General features: G+C 38.4%; 1 protein-coding gene across 8 annotated transcripts in view; it reads right to left on the bottom strand.

The window, feature by feature from the left end:
• Positions 1 to 217: 217 nt before the first annotated feature.
• LOC141909853 (protein scribble homolog) overlaps positions 218 to 17,678 on the bottom strand; it is a 47,496-nt gene continuing 30,035 nt past the window's right edge. For 2 of the 8 annotated variants that reach the window (XM_074800502.1, XM_074800504.1), the window contains 18 exons: positions 17,365 to 17,481; positions 17,222 to 17,281; positions 17,027 to 17,140; positions 16,534 to 16,650; positions 16,079 to 16,141; positions 15,300 to 15,530; positions 14,659 to 14,721; positions 14,070 to 14,126; positions 13,414 to 13,467; positions 8,149 to 8,274; positions 4,611 to 4,779; positions 4,077 to 4,167; positions 3,741 to 3,758; positions 3,080 to 3,249; positions 2,916 to 2,971; positions 1,982 to 2,170; positions 1,491 to 1,569; positions 218 to 1,074 (listed from right to left, as the gene is read on the bottom strand). In XM_074800502.1, the coding sequence (XP_074656603.1) occupies positions 1,498 to 1,569; positions 1,982 to 2,170; positions 2,916 to 2,971; positions 3,080 to 3,249; positions 3,741 to 3,758; positions 4,077 to 4,167; positions 4,611 to 4,779; positions 8,149 to 8,274; positions 13,414 to 13,467; positions 14,070 to 14,126; positions 14,659 to 14,721; positions 15,300 to 15,530; positions 16,079 to 16,141; positions 16,534 to 16,650; positions 17,027 to 17,140; positions 17,222 to 17,281; positions 17,365 to 17,481 (1,767 nt within the window). In that variant the 3' untranslated portion in view covers positions 218 to 1,074; positions 1,491 to 1,497. Of the gene's footprint in view, positions 1,075 to 1,490; positions 1,570 to 1,981; positions 2,171 to 2,915; positions 2,972 to 3,079; positions 3,250 to 3,740; positions 3,759 to 4,076; positions 4,168 to 4,610; positions 4,780 to 8,148; positions 8,275 to 9,605; positions 10,740 to 13,413; positions 13,468 to 14,069; positions 14,127 to 14,658; positions 14,722 to 15,299; positions 15,531 to 16,078; positions 16,142 to 16,533; positions 16,651 to 17,026; positions 17,141 to 17,221; positions 17,282 to 17,364; positions 17,482 to 17,678 lie in introns of those variants that run through there. The other 6 variants (XM_074800503.1, XM_074800505.1, XM_074800506.1 and 3 more) reach the window with 6 other exon arrangements.

Here is a 17,678-nt window from a genome sequence, read left to right as displayed (position 1 = left end):
ATCCTGGTCCAGTAGGCCCAGGAGCTCACAATTCAGCCTCGTTTGCCTCCATCCTGTCATTTGACCTTTGCCTACAGGCGTCTTAACGCCGAGTGAATGGCCTTCTGTTGGAGTCTTTTGGGTCATTATCAACTAGCTCCCAGAGAACTTCCAAGTTGAAATGGAATAGCAGCAGGCCCAGTCATAATTGAGACGGAAATGGTTTGTTTATAGATAGGAAATGTTCGAATTTATTTTGGCGCATGCGTACACGATCATTCGTCAGTTTAATAGTTTTTAATACAGTTTTTAAACACACGATAGTTTTATTTACAGACTAGTTTTAATATAACAATTAGCTTTAATCTATAGACGATTTACAAATGCTAATAATCCACCGCTGCAGTCCGAGTGACTACGTATCTCACCTCCCCTTCATACCTCTTATAACAAGATTCACATGACCTTCAAAAACACAGAGGTCACCCCGAAAACTTAAATAATTCACATTTCGAACTTCTAGACTATTTATTTACAAAATTCTGGGATCTTCGAATATTTACAATGATACGTTGATTTGGAATGGGGTAAAGTCGACGCGGGGAGGGTTGCAAAACCGAGGGTGGGCTGAAATTTGAACTAATATCTTACAAAAAGCTACATCACATCTTTTTAACAACCTACCACCCCTAATCATAGGATTTATGAAGAAGACGCGATATCTTCTTCTCGGTGTTGATTGAAAATAAACGAAATAAAAAAGGGGTGGGAGATCGTTCCAGGCGAAATACTACCGATTTTACCGATCGAACTAAAAAAACCAATTTCGTTCAACGATTTGTTTTTTGTTGTACAAAAACCAGGAAAACCCGAATTTAAACCCAAAAATCTGAAATCGAAAATCGATTAAATAAACAAACATTATACAAAGTATTAATAACTGAATACAAAGTAATTATAATAATTGATGATACATATTGCGTGAATTATAGACTAGATTATTACAAACTTTAATTAATCAAATATTGCTTTAATTAGAAATTCTTCAGTCTTTATTTCTAAATCGAGAGAAGTTTCGAACTCTGTTTGTAGCACCTGGAAATAGAGAAAGAATGAGTGAATTAGTTGCAGCTACGAGCTATTATCCCAATAAACCATTTCACAGTTGTTTAATCGGTAGGTTACAGCAACGCCTTCCAGTTAGATGGTTTGGGTTGAAAGGGATTCGTGAGGATCTCCTTGTCAAAGTTGCGCTTGGGGAAATCGATCGGGTTTGAAGGGTCGAGGCTCACGGGCACAAGTGATAAAGATTTAAGAGTGTTTGGTCTGGAGGATGCGAGGTTGATCAAGTCACAAGGATCCGCGATCGAGTGTGGTAGGCGTGGAGACACGCGGGGTCTTAGGCAAAACTTTAGCAGCGATGGGGAAGGTCCGATGCAATCTTGAAGGGTATTGAGAGGGACCCATCGACCTACCTGACCGATCCAGATTTCAAGTGGTTTTATAATTACCTGTATGTTACAGATCTCCGTTAGTATTGACATCACTCGCTAATTCTAACTCGACGATTTGTTGTTCTGTTGTCTCAACCTGAAAACAACAACAACAACAAATATGATACCTAAACAACTATGATGCAACAAGGCTTTTTTATATATGATGGAAAGCCAATGAGCATATTTTATATGGATTTTAGGCTGAATAAATTATTATCATTATTATCATTAACTAACATTTATATTTAGATCACTCGAAACGTTGTACCTCTTACATTACTAGCAGGGACTCCAAGCGCTCGCGATACATTTTAGGGCAATTTTGGTCAATATTTGAAACGTATAGCAAGGCTACGAGCACTTAGATCGAGCGTTGGAATTAAATCATTATTATCATTAACATTGCTGCTCCATTTCTTTACAAAATTTCGAGCACAGAGATAGAAAATACATTATTGTCACATATACATATATTACAGCATTACAGGGTTTCGGTTTAAACCTACCTCATGTTCTATAGTTTTCTCGACGTACTCGACGGTTCTCAGTGTTTTCTTGCCTGTCTCCTCGTCGATGTGTTCCTCTATTTTACGAACCACATTCTCGCCGACCACTCGCGATTTTTCCTTCACTTTTTTCTCGCCCTCGCGTTGATTCACTTTTAACTGTTTATAATCGGAAGGAAAATTCGGCGCCTGTTGTTGAATGAAAAAAAGAGAACGATTCGGAATTCAGATTTTACGATACGCCGTGACGAATAGCATTTTGTTCGGATAATTCCACTTAGGACGGTCCAGTTGCACAGTCGTGACTTAAGTCCATAAGTGGTCCTAAATCTAAAGACTATTCTTGGATAGATTTGCTCTAAAACCGTGATCTCATATTGATCTTAAATCTAGGCCATCAGTGTGAAACTGGCCCCAGGAAACATTCGGTGAAACTACTGGACCTTCCAACGACCCCTCAAATAAATTGCGATCTAACACCTTGCTGGTCGGTGATACAGATTTATTTTCAGTTATCAGATTCTATCAGCATTCATTCTTATCTTGTATATTTTCAAATTGCCCGAAATGTTTCTTTATTGGCGGAAAACTTGGTATTGTTAGTGAATAGAGTTGCCAAGCTTGACTGGTCACTGCATTGACTGGTCACTGGCCTCATACAAGACAAACTTCCAGACCTCGTTATTCACATCAACTCCGTGGTGTAGTGGAAACTTGCGGGCTTTGCACATCGTAGTTCACGTGTTCGAACCCTGGGCTCATGCACGTACGTGTGTGCAAGGAGTAAATTTTGGTGAACAAGATAAAAGATCATTTAATTTTTTTTTTATTATAAAATTTCGATGCTCACATCATCGTAAAGCATCGAATCGATTTCTATCGAGTATAGATAATGAAATTAACCCCCTCTTCGCTACACCCGTTAAATACTGACCTGTTCGTCTGGTATACTATCCGGTGATGTCACAATGTTCGCAGGTTTATCGTTATCTAAAATGCAGAAATAACAAAAGTTGAACCAATGAATTCACATTAACTGAATTAACGAAAGAATTATTAAAACGATTTAGTTCCAAGTTTAAAAAACTCAATACTAACCGTTATGATCGGGCTGATTAGCTGATGAAGAACTAGATTTGATTTTAGACATGACTAACTGGGCTCTAAGTGCATCCTCTTCTAACGATTGGATACGAGCTTTCCGCCAATCAGAGCGTTTTTCTAATTCCTTCTGACGTTCTTCCGAAGGTGATAATTTTTTGCTTTCACTAAAATTGAAAATATGTCTTTTCATTGATTTCTGAAAATATATATTCCTATCGAATTTCTATCTGGTTTTTTTGGATTCTATTAGATTTGGACCAATCCCGAGCACAGCGCACAGCCTACACTCTTAGAACAAAGGGTTCTACCTAAGAACCTTTATGGTTTCTTGGGCTTGCCTCCCAGGGAGAACCCCTAAAGGGTCTTCAAAGAACCTTTTTGTAGGGTTCCTTTAAGGGCACCAATGGGGCTAGGACTGTCCACAAAGAGGCGTCCACCTGGGGGATGGTGACCGCAGACAGCCCTTTTTCCAATGTCTTAATTTTTGAAATGAATCTATTAATCAAGGATTCGAACCCACATTGTCACAAACCAGCCACGTGATAACGACACCATCAAAATCGATCTAAACATTAAAAACATTTTTTTTGCGAAAACAACAAAAATCTACAACACAAAACTCTGTTTTTTACAACATTCACGATTGAACTTTTACCGTTTTCCAACATTGAAGCTGCGGGTTGGAGAAATATATATATTTGATCAATTTGGTCAATCAATCAATCAATCAATCAATCAATCAATCAGATGTATCAATCATCGAAATTTCATTATTTGTCAATCGGAAATACCAGAAATATCGATGAATAATCATTCAATTTGAAATATCGATTATCTTTCAATCAATTTCATCAATCATTCAGATATTTCGTATATCGATGACTTCAAAAATATCAATTACATAAATCGATCGGATATATCGATTGTACCAATCACTTTCGATATATCGATCATATATAAATCGATATATCTGAGATATCATGAACTTTACCTGGACATCATTTTATCCATTTCGTCACGTGACATTTCGTCTGAAACTCGTTTTCTCAACTCCTCTTGAGACATGTTTGACATTTTCTTATCTGTAAAAAGAACTCGTAAGGATAACCACAGCGAAATGAGCGTAGTTCAATAAGAAGCAGTAATTCATACCCAAAATCATGATCTCCTACTTTGGTTAGATGAAGATTTTGATGATTTATTCAATACATTTTCTAATAGCAAATACTGATTTATTTAGTAACTCGCGGGTAAAAGGTGAGAAAGATAAGATAATGTGAGATACGTAATTCCACGGTTTGTGGAGGACAAAATAATGTTTTTGCAAAAAAAAGACTAAATACTACGGAGAAAAATAAAAGCATTTTAAAAAGTTAGGAGTATAACACGAATATCGCTAACAGACGCCACGGTGACAGAATTCAGGGATTCGAACCCACAATCTCATAGGTAGCAGTCGAGGACTTTACCACGACGCTAAGCCACACACTGATCAAAATTTTGCCCTGGTCCTCTTTAATCTTACCATTTTCTTGTTTCAGTTTGGCGACCTCGTCTTCGGATAGATATGAAAACTTTTTCTCGCCGCCTCGTTGTGACGGACCGGAAGCGTGTTCGATCTCTTTCTCGAAGTACTTCCGTTTATCTTTAAACGATAGTTTCTCGTTTTCAGACATTTTTTCTTGTACTGGACTCTGTGTAAGAGATTATAAAGAAATACTCAATAATTACGGGTTAGATGGTTGGGTCGAAACGTGTCCTGTATATCATACCCGTTATATATTCAAACTGCGAGAACAATGCAGATCAAATCTTAACTCCCCAACACTGTGGAACTCCTACTAGGTCCAGACGATCTTTCTAACCTTTTGATCTTAAAATAGGGATTGACCCTGTGACTTTCGTTTGATTTTTTTCTAATTGGTGTCCCTTTACAAACCCACCACCCGACCAGCCCGGAGCGAAACAGGGGGTTTGATTTTGAAATCGGAAATCGAAGCACATATATAGTTGTGTGATAGGAGTAGGGATTGACCTTTTTGGTATAAGAGATTTGGAATCCCTTACAATCCGCGGCCCACCCCACTCCGACGATCTTACGGTTACGGCAACAGCTATACTGGGTCCGCGCCCTACTGGCCCCGGATCCGCATCCAGATTACAGTTGAGAGTAACCCCAACACCCCTTCTGGAGCCACAGTGTGCAATTATGACACGAAAATGAATAATGTAATAATGTAAACGCGACGGATGAAATTCAAACAGATGTCACGATGTTACTGCGTAACACACAGTGTATGCGTGGGGAGAGAGAGAGATCTCGAGACTGTGTCTATACGACTCAGTGACTCATAATGTATTTAACTCCGCGTGTTTAATGACTTGAGACTCCGGGGACTCGATGCTCCGGTTAAACTATGACTAATTAACCGAATCGGACTAGGTTTACTATACGTCCTAGTTATCAGAGACGAGTCACTGGTTTAAGCTCGTCCGGGGTCTGGCTGAGGTCTCGACCGGACTGAACCGGTTGTTTCTCTCCCGACCCCCGGAGATCCTGTCGAGATCCCAACAGACTACACCCCGCCCACTGCTCAAATAAATCTGATGTGTTTGTTGTCTGCAGACTCCCATGTCTACTGGAATCGTCTGCAGTTGGAATCGATGTTTCATCCATTTGTGGCAAGTAAGCCGCACAAAATGTAGATATCTAAGATAATGATACAACACTGGATTACTACTGATCCCTGGAGAGAGTGAGAGAGAGCGAGTGAGAGTGGATATATGGAGAGAGTGAGAGGCTGGAGAGAGAGTGAGAGATGGAGAGTGAGAACAGAGTGGAGAGATTGAGGGGGATAGTGAGAGTGGAGAGATTGAGGGGCGAGAGTGGAGAGAGAGAGAGATGGAGAGAGAGGGAGAAAACGGGGAGAGAGAGAGGGAAAGAGTAGAGAGAGTAAGAAGGATAGCTTTATTGAACTGGCACATATAACGATGTTTGAGTAGGCGGCGGAAGGAGATGTCTCGGCGCAGTAACTCGAATAAGATCGTCTGATATTCAGACGACAGAAGCTTCTCGAGTGCATCAATTAAACACCGGTTTCATCGTCAAACGAATCTATCCACGTTTTAAGGGTTTCAATCACAGTTTTTCCTCCGATAGCGAGACATATAGGATTCGTAGGTGGCTACACGAGACAGCCAGGGGACAGACTTCGTTCTGTGGGTCGTCTGTCATTCTGAACGTAATTTCCTCCGACTTTGTGTGACAATTAGGATTTTATCAATAAAGATATATGAAATATATTCATTTTCCTTCAAAGATGCAATGACAATTGTAGAAAGATTTAACTGTCTTATTGAAGTTGATGGATGGAGTGAAGAGCTAAGCCGTGCTGTATCAACACCCAGAGATGGTTACACAAAGCCCTTCTAATAATAACGGCTTCTGACGCGACAGTATATTCTGTAAAACTGCTCAGACATCGTGTTGTGGTATAATCAGACTAAGGGAGTTTGGCTTTTTCTAATTTTCTGCTCAGAGGATAGGGGTTTTCGTAAATCGTTCTGACCCAATAGTCATTCCGTAAATGCTCGGTGGAGAGGGCATATTATTTTGCCTTCCTCCAAGTGAGAAGGAACGGTTTTAACGACATTGAAATTATGTTAAAACTCAATGTTTGTATAGTAAAATTAAGGTTGTATATGATTAGATGAAAAACTAACATGAATTCAACATTTTTGTTTCAACGTTGAATAAATGATCACGATTTCAACCAATTATGTTGTAAATCCACATCGATTCCACTTCCACGTTCCCCTTTCTGTTGATGAGACAGGGATAGATGTACGGTACGGTACGCGCTATTCCACTCAGTACTGATTTGCTGCAGGTATCACTTCAGCTCCTCCGCTGAGCTGTGTGAATATGGAGCCGTACTAACTGGGAGTTCTAATCAGTTTGAAGAGGTATAATATTGATCTATCATTTTTCCAATATGATTATATATATATATATAGATTCCAATCAACCTCCAAAATATATCTTTCTACTATAAATTCACCCTTCAAATCTTATCCAGCTAATTGGAACTAGAATCCAAATTGGATCCACAACATCCCCTCCCATAGAACCTTCAATGCGAAAATAGGAACAATATATTGGTATAGATTTAGATATAATTTCGAACATGATATTCGGAAGACAATTTCGAAATAGGATAAAACGTTGTTACTCATCGCTAAGCCGGCCGTATAGTAAATCTAGTTTAAATCTCGTAAAATGCTTCTAAAAATAAACCCCTGATTTACGTTTTTGATTAATTACAATATCGATTTTTTGTTTCTTACCATAAAGCTGGTGTTGATTTTAAAATCACCGAGAAGAAAATTATGTGGGACTGAACTGGAGATAATCCGCCTTAATCCGCCGCAGTAAATCCCGATATGAACAGAAACGGTGACCTTGACGACGGTCAGTTTGTGTATTAGGAAGATGTAGATGCCTGTCTGTCGCATAGATTACTTGTCGTCACAGCATCAGCAGCAGCGGCCGGGAACAGTCTATTGTCAGTTACAGGATGGGGGGTGATAGCTAGCGCAATGTGATACGTCATCAGTAACAATGTAAAAACATGTTTACAGTGTCACAGTTAAATCACGACACGACTTCACCAGATCGTTATCAAAAACTCAGCTCATTTTTAACGTCGTTGTCATAAACGATGATTGGCCATTATTTCGGAAAGATTGTTTCAATTTCAGATAGAAAATCCCAGCTGACAATTGTAATAAATAAAACTCTTTATCAGGCGATTTAGTTTCGAATCGTCAACTTTACCAAAGGGGGACCGTTTGATTTAAATCTTCGCATTCGAATAATTCTTTTCTAATCGTAACAAAGGAAACCGTTGATTGTATGGTAATTAGGTGATTAATGCGCATTTTGTTTGATCGATTTGTTTTTTATATGCAATTTCTGGATAATGGGGCTCCACACACCCCAGAAGCGCCCGAGCTTATCTCAAACCCCACGCGCCCCCTGATGATACTGCCTACCCACTTACCTTGGCAGGAGAATGATAAGATGCTGGACGGTTTGCCGATTTATTAAATTTCGGCGGATTTTCTTCCATGGATTTTCTGATTTTCATGTAAGCGTCGTATCTGGATACATTGCGACCTGGTTTCCACTAGATACATATAAAACAAATCATACACAAAACTTATCCCGGGAATCAAATGAAATTGTACAACAATGTAAATTTAGGTCATTTTTTCAATACAAAATGCAGGATTCGACCCCGATCGATGTTCGGGCGGTCAGTCTGTGGGGTGTGGTAACTAATAGTACCCATCCGAAATTTGATAGTCGAATGGGTTCGAATCCTACAATTGAATGAAATATTTTGTTCTAAATGAAGGGGATTGACTAAATGTTTCTTATCGTTTTTTGATTTACATAAAACTACTGCAAATACTTGGAAAGAAAACTCAGCAACTTAGAGAAAATTTTAATTTGATTCGTTGCATACCAACTGATTACATCGAGAGGAAGGTATCACATGCTTCATCTGGGGGATGATAAAGGGGAGGAGGAAAGTGATGATGAATTAAATAGTAGTAGAGGAAACATCTATTACATGCACCAATAATGAGATAAATAAAAACCACAAAAGAACCCAAAATAAACCATGCAAGCAGAACTGAATAGAAAACCAAAACCATCTTGATCAAAATAAAGATTTAATACCATTACATCTCATCTAAAATTCTAAATATCTAAGCTTAATTTCTCAATCATAAACAGTCTCCAATCAACTTCATCCCGGATTTCTGCATCTGGTGTCTTCATCTTTTCACATCTCAAATGACGTAGATTTTGTGGATGATTGGCCTCACTATCCAGGGCAGGATCCTGACATGCAGCACACTTGGATTAACGCATACCACTAAACGCCATGCAGCAGTACTCCTCACTCCTACGGATAACCACTTCTTCAGAGTCTAAATATTAGTCGATCATTAATTATGATCCAGTTCAACGCTTCCAAGTTAAAATTTGTCTAGCCCTGTTTCCACAGTTCTTAGGTTTGACTCTTTTTAGATGAACTATTTCATTTTCAATATATCTATCGCGAGGCAAACCTCACAACTTTGAAATTGGGCCTGGGTCCAGTTTTATGAAAAATAAATTTCAAGCTTAAAACGGTTTAGTTTATAATTTCCTCATTGAGAACGATCTAAAATTTTGAGAAAAACTATTTCTCGAAGCTGGACCCTGCGCTTGATCAAAACCAAATCTGACGCCCTAAAAAGAGTCAATTAAAGACCGCACAACTGCGGAACTAGATCTGGAAGGTTTAGTCTCAACATGCCTGAGGTGGAGGGGAAGGGAAGAAAAATCCAGCATTGAACATCATGATCAAATATATTAAATTATCATACAAACAAATCAGTTTTATTTTTGTTTTACATGAAAATATTTACATTTTATTTCATTATTTAATAATATTAATAATAATAGTAATAATAATAATAATAATGATTATGGTAACACATTTTTAAATAATATTCAAATATTTTTTTCTCCATTTAAAAATATTTACAGTTCGACGCGGCGTGTATCGATCATATGAGGATAGACACCACCTGAGGCGAGTGAGTGTCATTCCGTCTTTAAAATGCAGAATAGCAAAATTAGTACCGATATTGACTGCTAGAGGGCGCGTTAGATAGTAAGAACGACTAGTGTTGAGAAAATAATTATAAATTCTTCTTTTTTCGCGCCCTCGAAAAATCTCTAAAAATTAACTTTAAAATGATCGGTTACTACGACGACGAACGAACTATAGGAGCGATTATTGAAATTTGAAACATCATCATCGACAGGGACGGAATCTGCTGCTACATCGAGAACAATTCTGGCTGCAGTTGCCATGGTAACGATACAATAGTCTATACAACACAATCTAAAATAATGATAATCTGAGCGAACGCCAAGTGACTATAAAGAATCCGTCCCTGAGGATTTCCCGCATGCCACAGCAATCTGAGCATCTCCGTTATGAAAGGGTTAATACCGGTTTGATACTGAGAAATATTAGAAGATTTACGGTAAAAGGAAAAAATAACATGCAGTAATGACTCTTAAAGATTTTTTTTAAACGCGCATGGTTAGTTTTTTGAGTAAAAACCTTTCATCAGAGATTGGAATGAATGATACACTGGTAAGTGAGGGTTGCAGTGATATAGCAGTGTGTGTGTGTGATGAACATGCCGCAATATGAGAGGAGTGCTCCATTCAGAACTGGAGGAATGCTCCACCAGAACCAGGAGTGCTCCAAACCTGCAGGATATACGTATCCCTATGAAAAAGATATAAATAATCGGAAAAAATTGTTCTATAATTCATAAGAAGCCGAAATAAATCGCGTTAATAGATAACATAATCGATAAATAACAATATAGTAACCATGGTAACAGCGGGGCACGACATGACTATCGGGCCAGTAACCGAGGACGACGTGCGTACGGTTCCACCGCTGTGTGTTAGTAGTAGGATCTAGCAGGGCTGCGAGTGATCATCACTTACCGGGACCGGACGTGGAATCAGGTACTGCTGATTCATACAAGGTGGCGCACTAAGCCGTTTCTTCTGAGATATAAAGAATGATATAAACAGTGAGTTGAGAGGTGTTGACACAGTTAGAGGCTAGTGTACGGACAGTGTCTATATTAGAGGTAGACAGTGACTACTGTACAGGCAGAGTGTCTATCCTCGATGCAGACAAGGCCAACTGAAGACTGTACGTGTCTATATTCAAAGACGTAGACAGTGTCTATACCGGTATTTGAGGTATATATAATCTACCATCGATGGACAGTGGCTATGCACAAACTATTCAGTCAGAGTCTACCATAAACTGTCTACCATTAGGCAGGTAGACAGTGTCTATCGTAGGCAGCAGAGGTTGATACTGTCTACCATTGAAGGACAGTGTCTATGCGTCTACTATACAGGCAGTGTCAACCATAGCGGTAGACAGTGTCAACCATAGCGGTAGACAGTGTCAACCATAGCGGTAGACAGTGTCAACCATAGCGGTAGACAGTGTCAACCATAGCGGTAGACAGTGTCAACCATAGCGGTAGACAGTGTCAACCATAGCGGTAGACAGTGTCAACCATAGCGGTAGACAGTGTCGGCAGTGTCTACTATGAAGACGTAGGCGGAGTCTCCTCTAAAGAAGCGGAGTTTACTATAAATACATTTACATAATAATTAAAGCTGTTTATGCGATGTCGACTTTGTATCTCATCAGTATTTTCTAACATTGTATATTTTCAGCCTGACCAGAAATTCAACTGAATCATTTTACACACACCACGATGTATACGTCCTATAATATATTCACATAAATTTACATAATCATTTAGCATAAATCATAATCATGATTCCGTTTTGGAATTAAAATAACGTACTTTTATGTTAAAATAAATCCATACAAATCTAAAATTCTACTATGCGGAGATTGTTGTTTATACACTGCGGCGCCATCTATTGACCGTTCCGATGATAATCATATGCGAGACATTTTTTCGATAAATTCTAGATATATATATATATATTTTTTAATATTCATAACATATATATTACGTAGTTATAAAATTAATTTTTGTCGGTATAAAAATTTCTCTAATTTTTTGATTTATAACATTTATTCGTTTTTGTACAATACTTTTTAACCATCGACTAAAAGCAACGAAATGATAATCAATCAATTATTAAGTTCAATATTGATTAACTAACATTTCTGGAACGATGCAATAAGTTATTTTAATCCTATACAATGAATGCTACAATCACTAAACGAATTCCTTAGGTGAATTGAGCCACAGATATTTTTCAGGGTTCGTACTTTTTCGCAGTCATACCTTCTCCCTGGGCCAAATTACCAAATTTCCATATAACTACTTAATGAGGAATGCGCCTTATATTCGCTAAGGCAGATTTAAAAGTTCATTAAAACAAAAATTAGGCCTATAATCTTAAAACTGAAAGCAAAAATTATGCAGACCAGGTTTCTAAAACTCCATAGCTTTTCCATTGCTTCAAAAAAAATAACAATGAAACTTTAAAAAAAATTTTTCCAAGCCTTGAAAAATTTTACTTATTTCCATAATTTTTCCGGGACTTTAAGGACTGGTACGAACCCCGTTTTTCATATTTTCCGCAAATGAATTTTTAAAAATTCAAATTCGAATTAAAAATCTAACCGTCTTAAAAATTACACGGTAACCCGTCAACTTTCGACTTATAATAAACATAATCATTTATTGCTTTAGAGTTAAAAGAATTTCTTTTATTTGACACTAAAAGATGAATCTAGGCGAATCATAGATCAATAAAACTTAATTAACAGGAAGACTCGGGTCTAACCTTTAGATCATTACGAGTTACTATCGCAACGTTGGATTGTTACATATTAGGAATATATCCGTAAACCATTTCTAAAATTTCATCCACCGCAAGTAAAAGCTAAGCTGAAAACCATTTGATATACTTCTACACATAGACCCTTCATCGAAAGCATGCGAAAATATCCCTAAACCATGATATAAAACACTGCTGAGACTAATTACATTGTATATACACTGTGCAACCAGCTACATTGTATATACCGCACCCCCATCTAACTAGTCTCATACCAAACAACTAGTTACATTGCATACCATCAAACTAGTCACTTATTAAATATTCTTGCGCTATGTTACACCCCCACATTGTGCTCTGGTACGCAGCTACATTGTGTTAAAGTACATCGCTACATTGTGTCAAGGTACATCACTACATTGTGCCGTGTTACATCGTGCGTATTATGCTACATTGTGTGACTGGGTAGCTGCTGCTGGCTGTGTCTATACATTGTATTACAGTGTAACAGTATATCAGGTGTATTTTATACCACAGCGAGTGGAGAGTATACAGGATTCATGCATGGAACGTTCCTCTTTATAGTGATAACTACCGAGACGAGTTTCATCGCCGTGGTGAAGGATTTTTAGGACGAGGGCCGTGCTGAGGAGATTTTCCATATATGAACCTTTAACATAAAAATCTAGAAGATTTTTTATCACAATTTTGTTCTTTAGATAGAAAAACTGACACACAAAAATAGAGCGCTTATACCAACGTACAGAGCCCCCTATTGACCACATTATGACCTAGGGGGAGCTACTGTACAGTCGTTACAGCCCCGATCCATTGAGAGCTACCGAAACGATAATAGTTGATGATTGCGTATTTATAGAGTGCGCTCTCAACGTACCTCTGACCTATCGTCATCAGAATTCAACTCCAGATGGCGCTTTCGTATAGATTCCTGAAATATAATAACAGTATTCTAGGACGTGAGAATCGGTGGAATCGAACGGTAGGTGCACTATAGACCGGACTGTGAGGACGGAGTCGGGAACGGATCCACGGCATGACTTCAAAGTCTAAGCAATTCTTTAAAGGCAAATTAATCCAAAATGAATTGGGCATTCTATTAACGGTGCCCTTTAGCGAAAAATATACTTTTCCAGATTTCAAATTAAATTGCGCCTTAATTCTGCGGATTTGTTTTCAATCATTTTTGCCTCTTTTGACGCAACTCTTTAAAATGAATGTGCCTGCCAATAAAAACATGCAGGGTCTTACGAAAGCCTCGCAAGATCTCCCGCTGAATCCGTCCCTAGGACTTGGAGAATCTGGGGGGGGGGGTGATAGAACACATGCTGTGAGTAAAATCAATACCCCCCTCTGATCAGTAACACCCCTTGCTCTACCAGCCCAAATCTGCTCGCTATCTGCGTAATGATCGGTAGACAGATTCGTGACATGCTTTCAGGTGTAATTTAAGCTAGGTTAGACTATAGGGGGCGCTGATTAAATTCTATCAATCAAGTATAAATCAATCAAATCTTATCATAAAAAACTCACCTGTCTTTCTTTTTCCTCGCGTTCGAATTCTTCCGCTTCGTTCAGGATTTCTTGTTCCTAGACAACGACAATACAACAATATGAACGGTTACGTTTGAATTTCAGATGGAAATACGTCAGAATTTCATAAAACCTATTTTTAATGGATTTTTTTACTGATTACACAGTTAAATCAAACTACACACTATAACACACTACAAATACCAGGAACCAGTTCTGTTTGTTAACATTGTTTGATCAGCATTTAAACTATTCCAAATATTTTATATAAGTAAAAAAAGCTCAGAACCAGCTCCAGATATAAAATAATATAACTCTTGCAGTAACAGTATAGCTGGGGTGTACCGCAGCTAGGGGGAAACCAGATGAGCAACTAAACCGAATCTGGGGGACAGGTGAACCCTTACCCAGAAATAAAGCAGATTACCGTACTCAGAGAAACAAAATCAGACAGGTGTCAAAGAAGCTGGGTTGGTGTAAACCTCGACCAGCAGGGGGCGTTACTAGCAGCAAATAAAACACAGAATCCACAAATCCGATATAGAACACCACACATTGATATCATACAAATAGTAACTAGTGTATTTACCCACTGATTAAACTGATTCTCAATAGATGAGATATTTAAATCAGACTCTGATTCCTCCTCCTCCTAAAATTAATACACATATAATGTGTCAGTCATTATTGCCTAGCCCCGCCCACCGTATCTAACAAATTCACCCTTGTCTGCTTTAATTAGTCGTCCATAGTTTCAAGTAGGCCTAATTGACAGTTTGTCGACCTTCCTTTTATAAAACTGCGTTGACCGTTGAACAGGATTCTAAATTCCCTTCATTTTCAATGACGTGGTGCGGCTGCGTCAGCGTACACAGTATCCAGACAAGATCAAAAATAGGAACAAGGCTGGGCAAAAAACCCGTTATCGCTGCTTTGCAGCTACATTTACTTTTTTCTCTACCTTTATGGCATAAAGATGTAAAACTTAGTTTAAGATTAGTACCTGTGATTATACTGCTAGCCCCACCTGAACTCTGGTCTCAACACTCCTCTAGCCCAACCCTAAGTACTTGAAGTTAATTTTACGACACAAACATGCTTTATCTCGACTAACAAACATGCAACGCCTTCTAGTGGAAAACTTTACCGAGCCGGGGGTATCTAATCGACCGGAGCGCCCCTGTTCGGAACAGTTGAAATACAGCGCCACCTAGCGGTAAATTTACACACCTGTTTATGCAGTAACGATTCTTCCTCGTCGATATTATCGACGCTCGATATCGAATTCGAACGGCCGCGATTGTTGCCGGTCGACGCGGTAACGCCACCAGTCGGACTGTTTAAATCGAATAGACTAGCATCGATTCCGTCGCAGACCATTATATTTAACTTATCGGTGACGGCTCGTAAAGATTTGACGGCTTCGTCGTGAGTGGCTCCCAGTAAACTGTGTCCGTTCACCTACAAATTAGTTCATCATGCATTCAACACATCACTAACTATTCGTTAAATACATATACGTAACTATCATGCGATTATTTCTTGATCGGCAAACCAGGGTCCCCCAGTCGCGACTTGTGTCCCAAAGTAGTTTCAAAACTTAAGACGAGCCTGAGATTATTAGATTGACGATCTTAGACCGACCTTAAATTGTTAGATTGGCTATAGAACCAAAATGAGCTTAGACTGAACTTAAGTTGTTAGATTGGCTATAGAACTAAAATGAGCTTAGACTGGGCTTAAATCTAAGCCATGATTATGCGACCAGTCCCAGTAAAATTTCTTTGAATCAATAGGAGTTAAATTAGTTTTATTTCAATATTCTAGCCCTAGAGTGATATTCTAATTTTACCTGAGGTTTAGTAGAATAATATTGAGGTTTCAACTATTGTTAGTTTTAAATATTGTTACGTCATTGTTTGATTAATTCAGAACTGGGATGAAGGGGATAGAGGGGAGGGCTTGGGGAAGATGGAGAGGACCATGCTACCTGCATGATATACACATACCTCTAATATTCTCTGACCAGCATTCAGTCGACCATGTCTATAAACCGCTCCTTGGGGATTGATCTGAAAATTTTTAATCATTATTTTTATCATTCCGGCAGTTACATGAATTCAAAATTCTCAAGTAATTCACGGTTAATTTTTAAATTGATATCAACATTTAACATCAACATTTTAGTGGTGACCGATTAAAATTATTTTTTAAGAAATGTAGTTCTTGGGCAAGTGTATGATATCCCGGAACGAAGCTAAAGGAAGTGTAAAATGAATTTCCAAATATTTCCTAGATTAGGGGAAAAATTATCAAATTGCCAAAGATTTCCGTAACCAAGAAATATCACTGTGAAATTCCGAAGTTTTTCCCCGTGAGTTTTTCCCCGTTTTACCCATGCAATCCAAACACTGTTATCGAGGATTAACGAAGCGACAGGGGGCGCTTGAGGTGTCGTACGTACCTTCGATATAAAAATACCCTCGTCGTTTTTATCCAAAGGGTTCGCCGGGGGACTTTGAGAACCGCCTTTAATACTTATTCCTAAAATCTCTCCGCTCTGTTTCGGTATTGTGTATTCCTAGAATATTAAAAACAAACCGTATGAGGACCCTGCGAAGTGTGGTTACAATCCACCAGGTGTCGCTAGTAATCACTCCCATCACTTTTGTATATATTGTAAATAACCTTGTTAAGTTTTTAAAATTTTTTGACGTTATTCATTTTTCTCTCGATATGTAAATATTTGTAAACAAAATCATTTTTTTCTCCCACGTACCATGGAAATGGTTGGAGAGTAATAAAATTATCTTATCTATCTTATCTTATCACTTAAGTATTATCTTGTAAACATTTGTATAACTGCAATATTCTTCCTCCATGGAAACGGAGTGTAAATAAAATCGTAATCGTAATCGACGTTTCAATTAGAATCACAATTAGATCAAGTAGTTCACCTTTAGACCAGTAGGTGGCGGGTCATGCCTGACGTGTAGTATAATATCTTCGTTGCCTATTAATGCCATCACAGCCTGTAGATGTGTCGCTTGAGTAAGATCTGCATCACCCACCTGATAACGAAACGAAAAAGGTTAAAACCCTTGTTCGTTATAACTTGCCAAGAGAAAAGGTTTATACCCGTGTTAACTTACAGACATAATACGATCTCCTATTCTAAGATTAGTTTGAGCAGCAGCACCATTAGGAACAATCTGAAATCAACGAGGGAGGGAGGTTATTATTGACCCTTAAGACCAGACGAACGGATGGACGAAGCAGGGGAGTAACGACTTACCTTAGAAACGAATACACCAGGTTCATCTATATTACCAAACGGATGACTAGCATGATCTATACCACCAACTATACTCAAACCTAACTGTCCTCCTTCCGGCTTACGGACGATTATTTTCTATTTGAAAGAGAAAACATATTGAACATCAATTCACGTTGAAATCGCAATCAGAACTCCCTTGTAGATCTATAGAAGCTGCGTTTGCTGGCAAATTATCTCATAACTGTTCTCAGTAAGATATATTTGCCCTATGACAACCAGGAATGACACAGTTCTTAATCGGCTGGCACTGCAAACAAACTCCTCTTCATTTT

The sequence above is a fragment of the Tubulanus polymorphus genome, chromosome 8, assembly GCF_964204645.1.
Source record: "Tubulanus polymorphus chromosome 8, tnTubPoly1.2, whole genome shotgun sequence".
Classification (NCBI taxonomy): domain Eukaryota; kingdom Metazoa; phylum Nemertea; class Palaeonemertea; order Tubulaniformes; family Tubulanidae; genus Tubulanus; species Tubulanus polymorphus.
The sequence above is the reverse complement of the archived record's forward strand: the minus strand, read 5'-3'. Positions and strand labels throughout refer to the sequence as shown.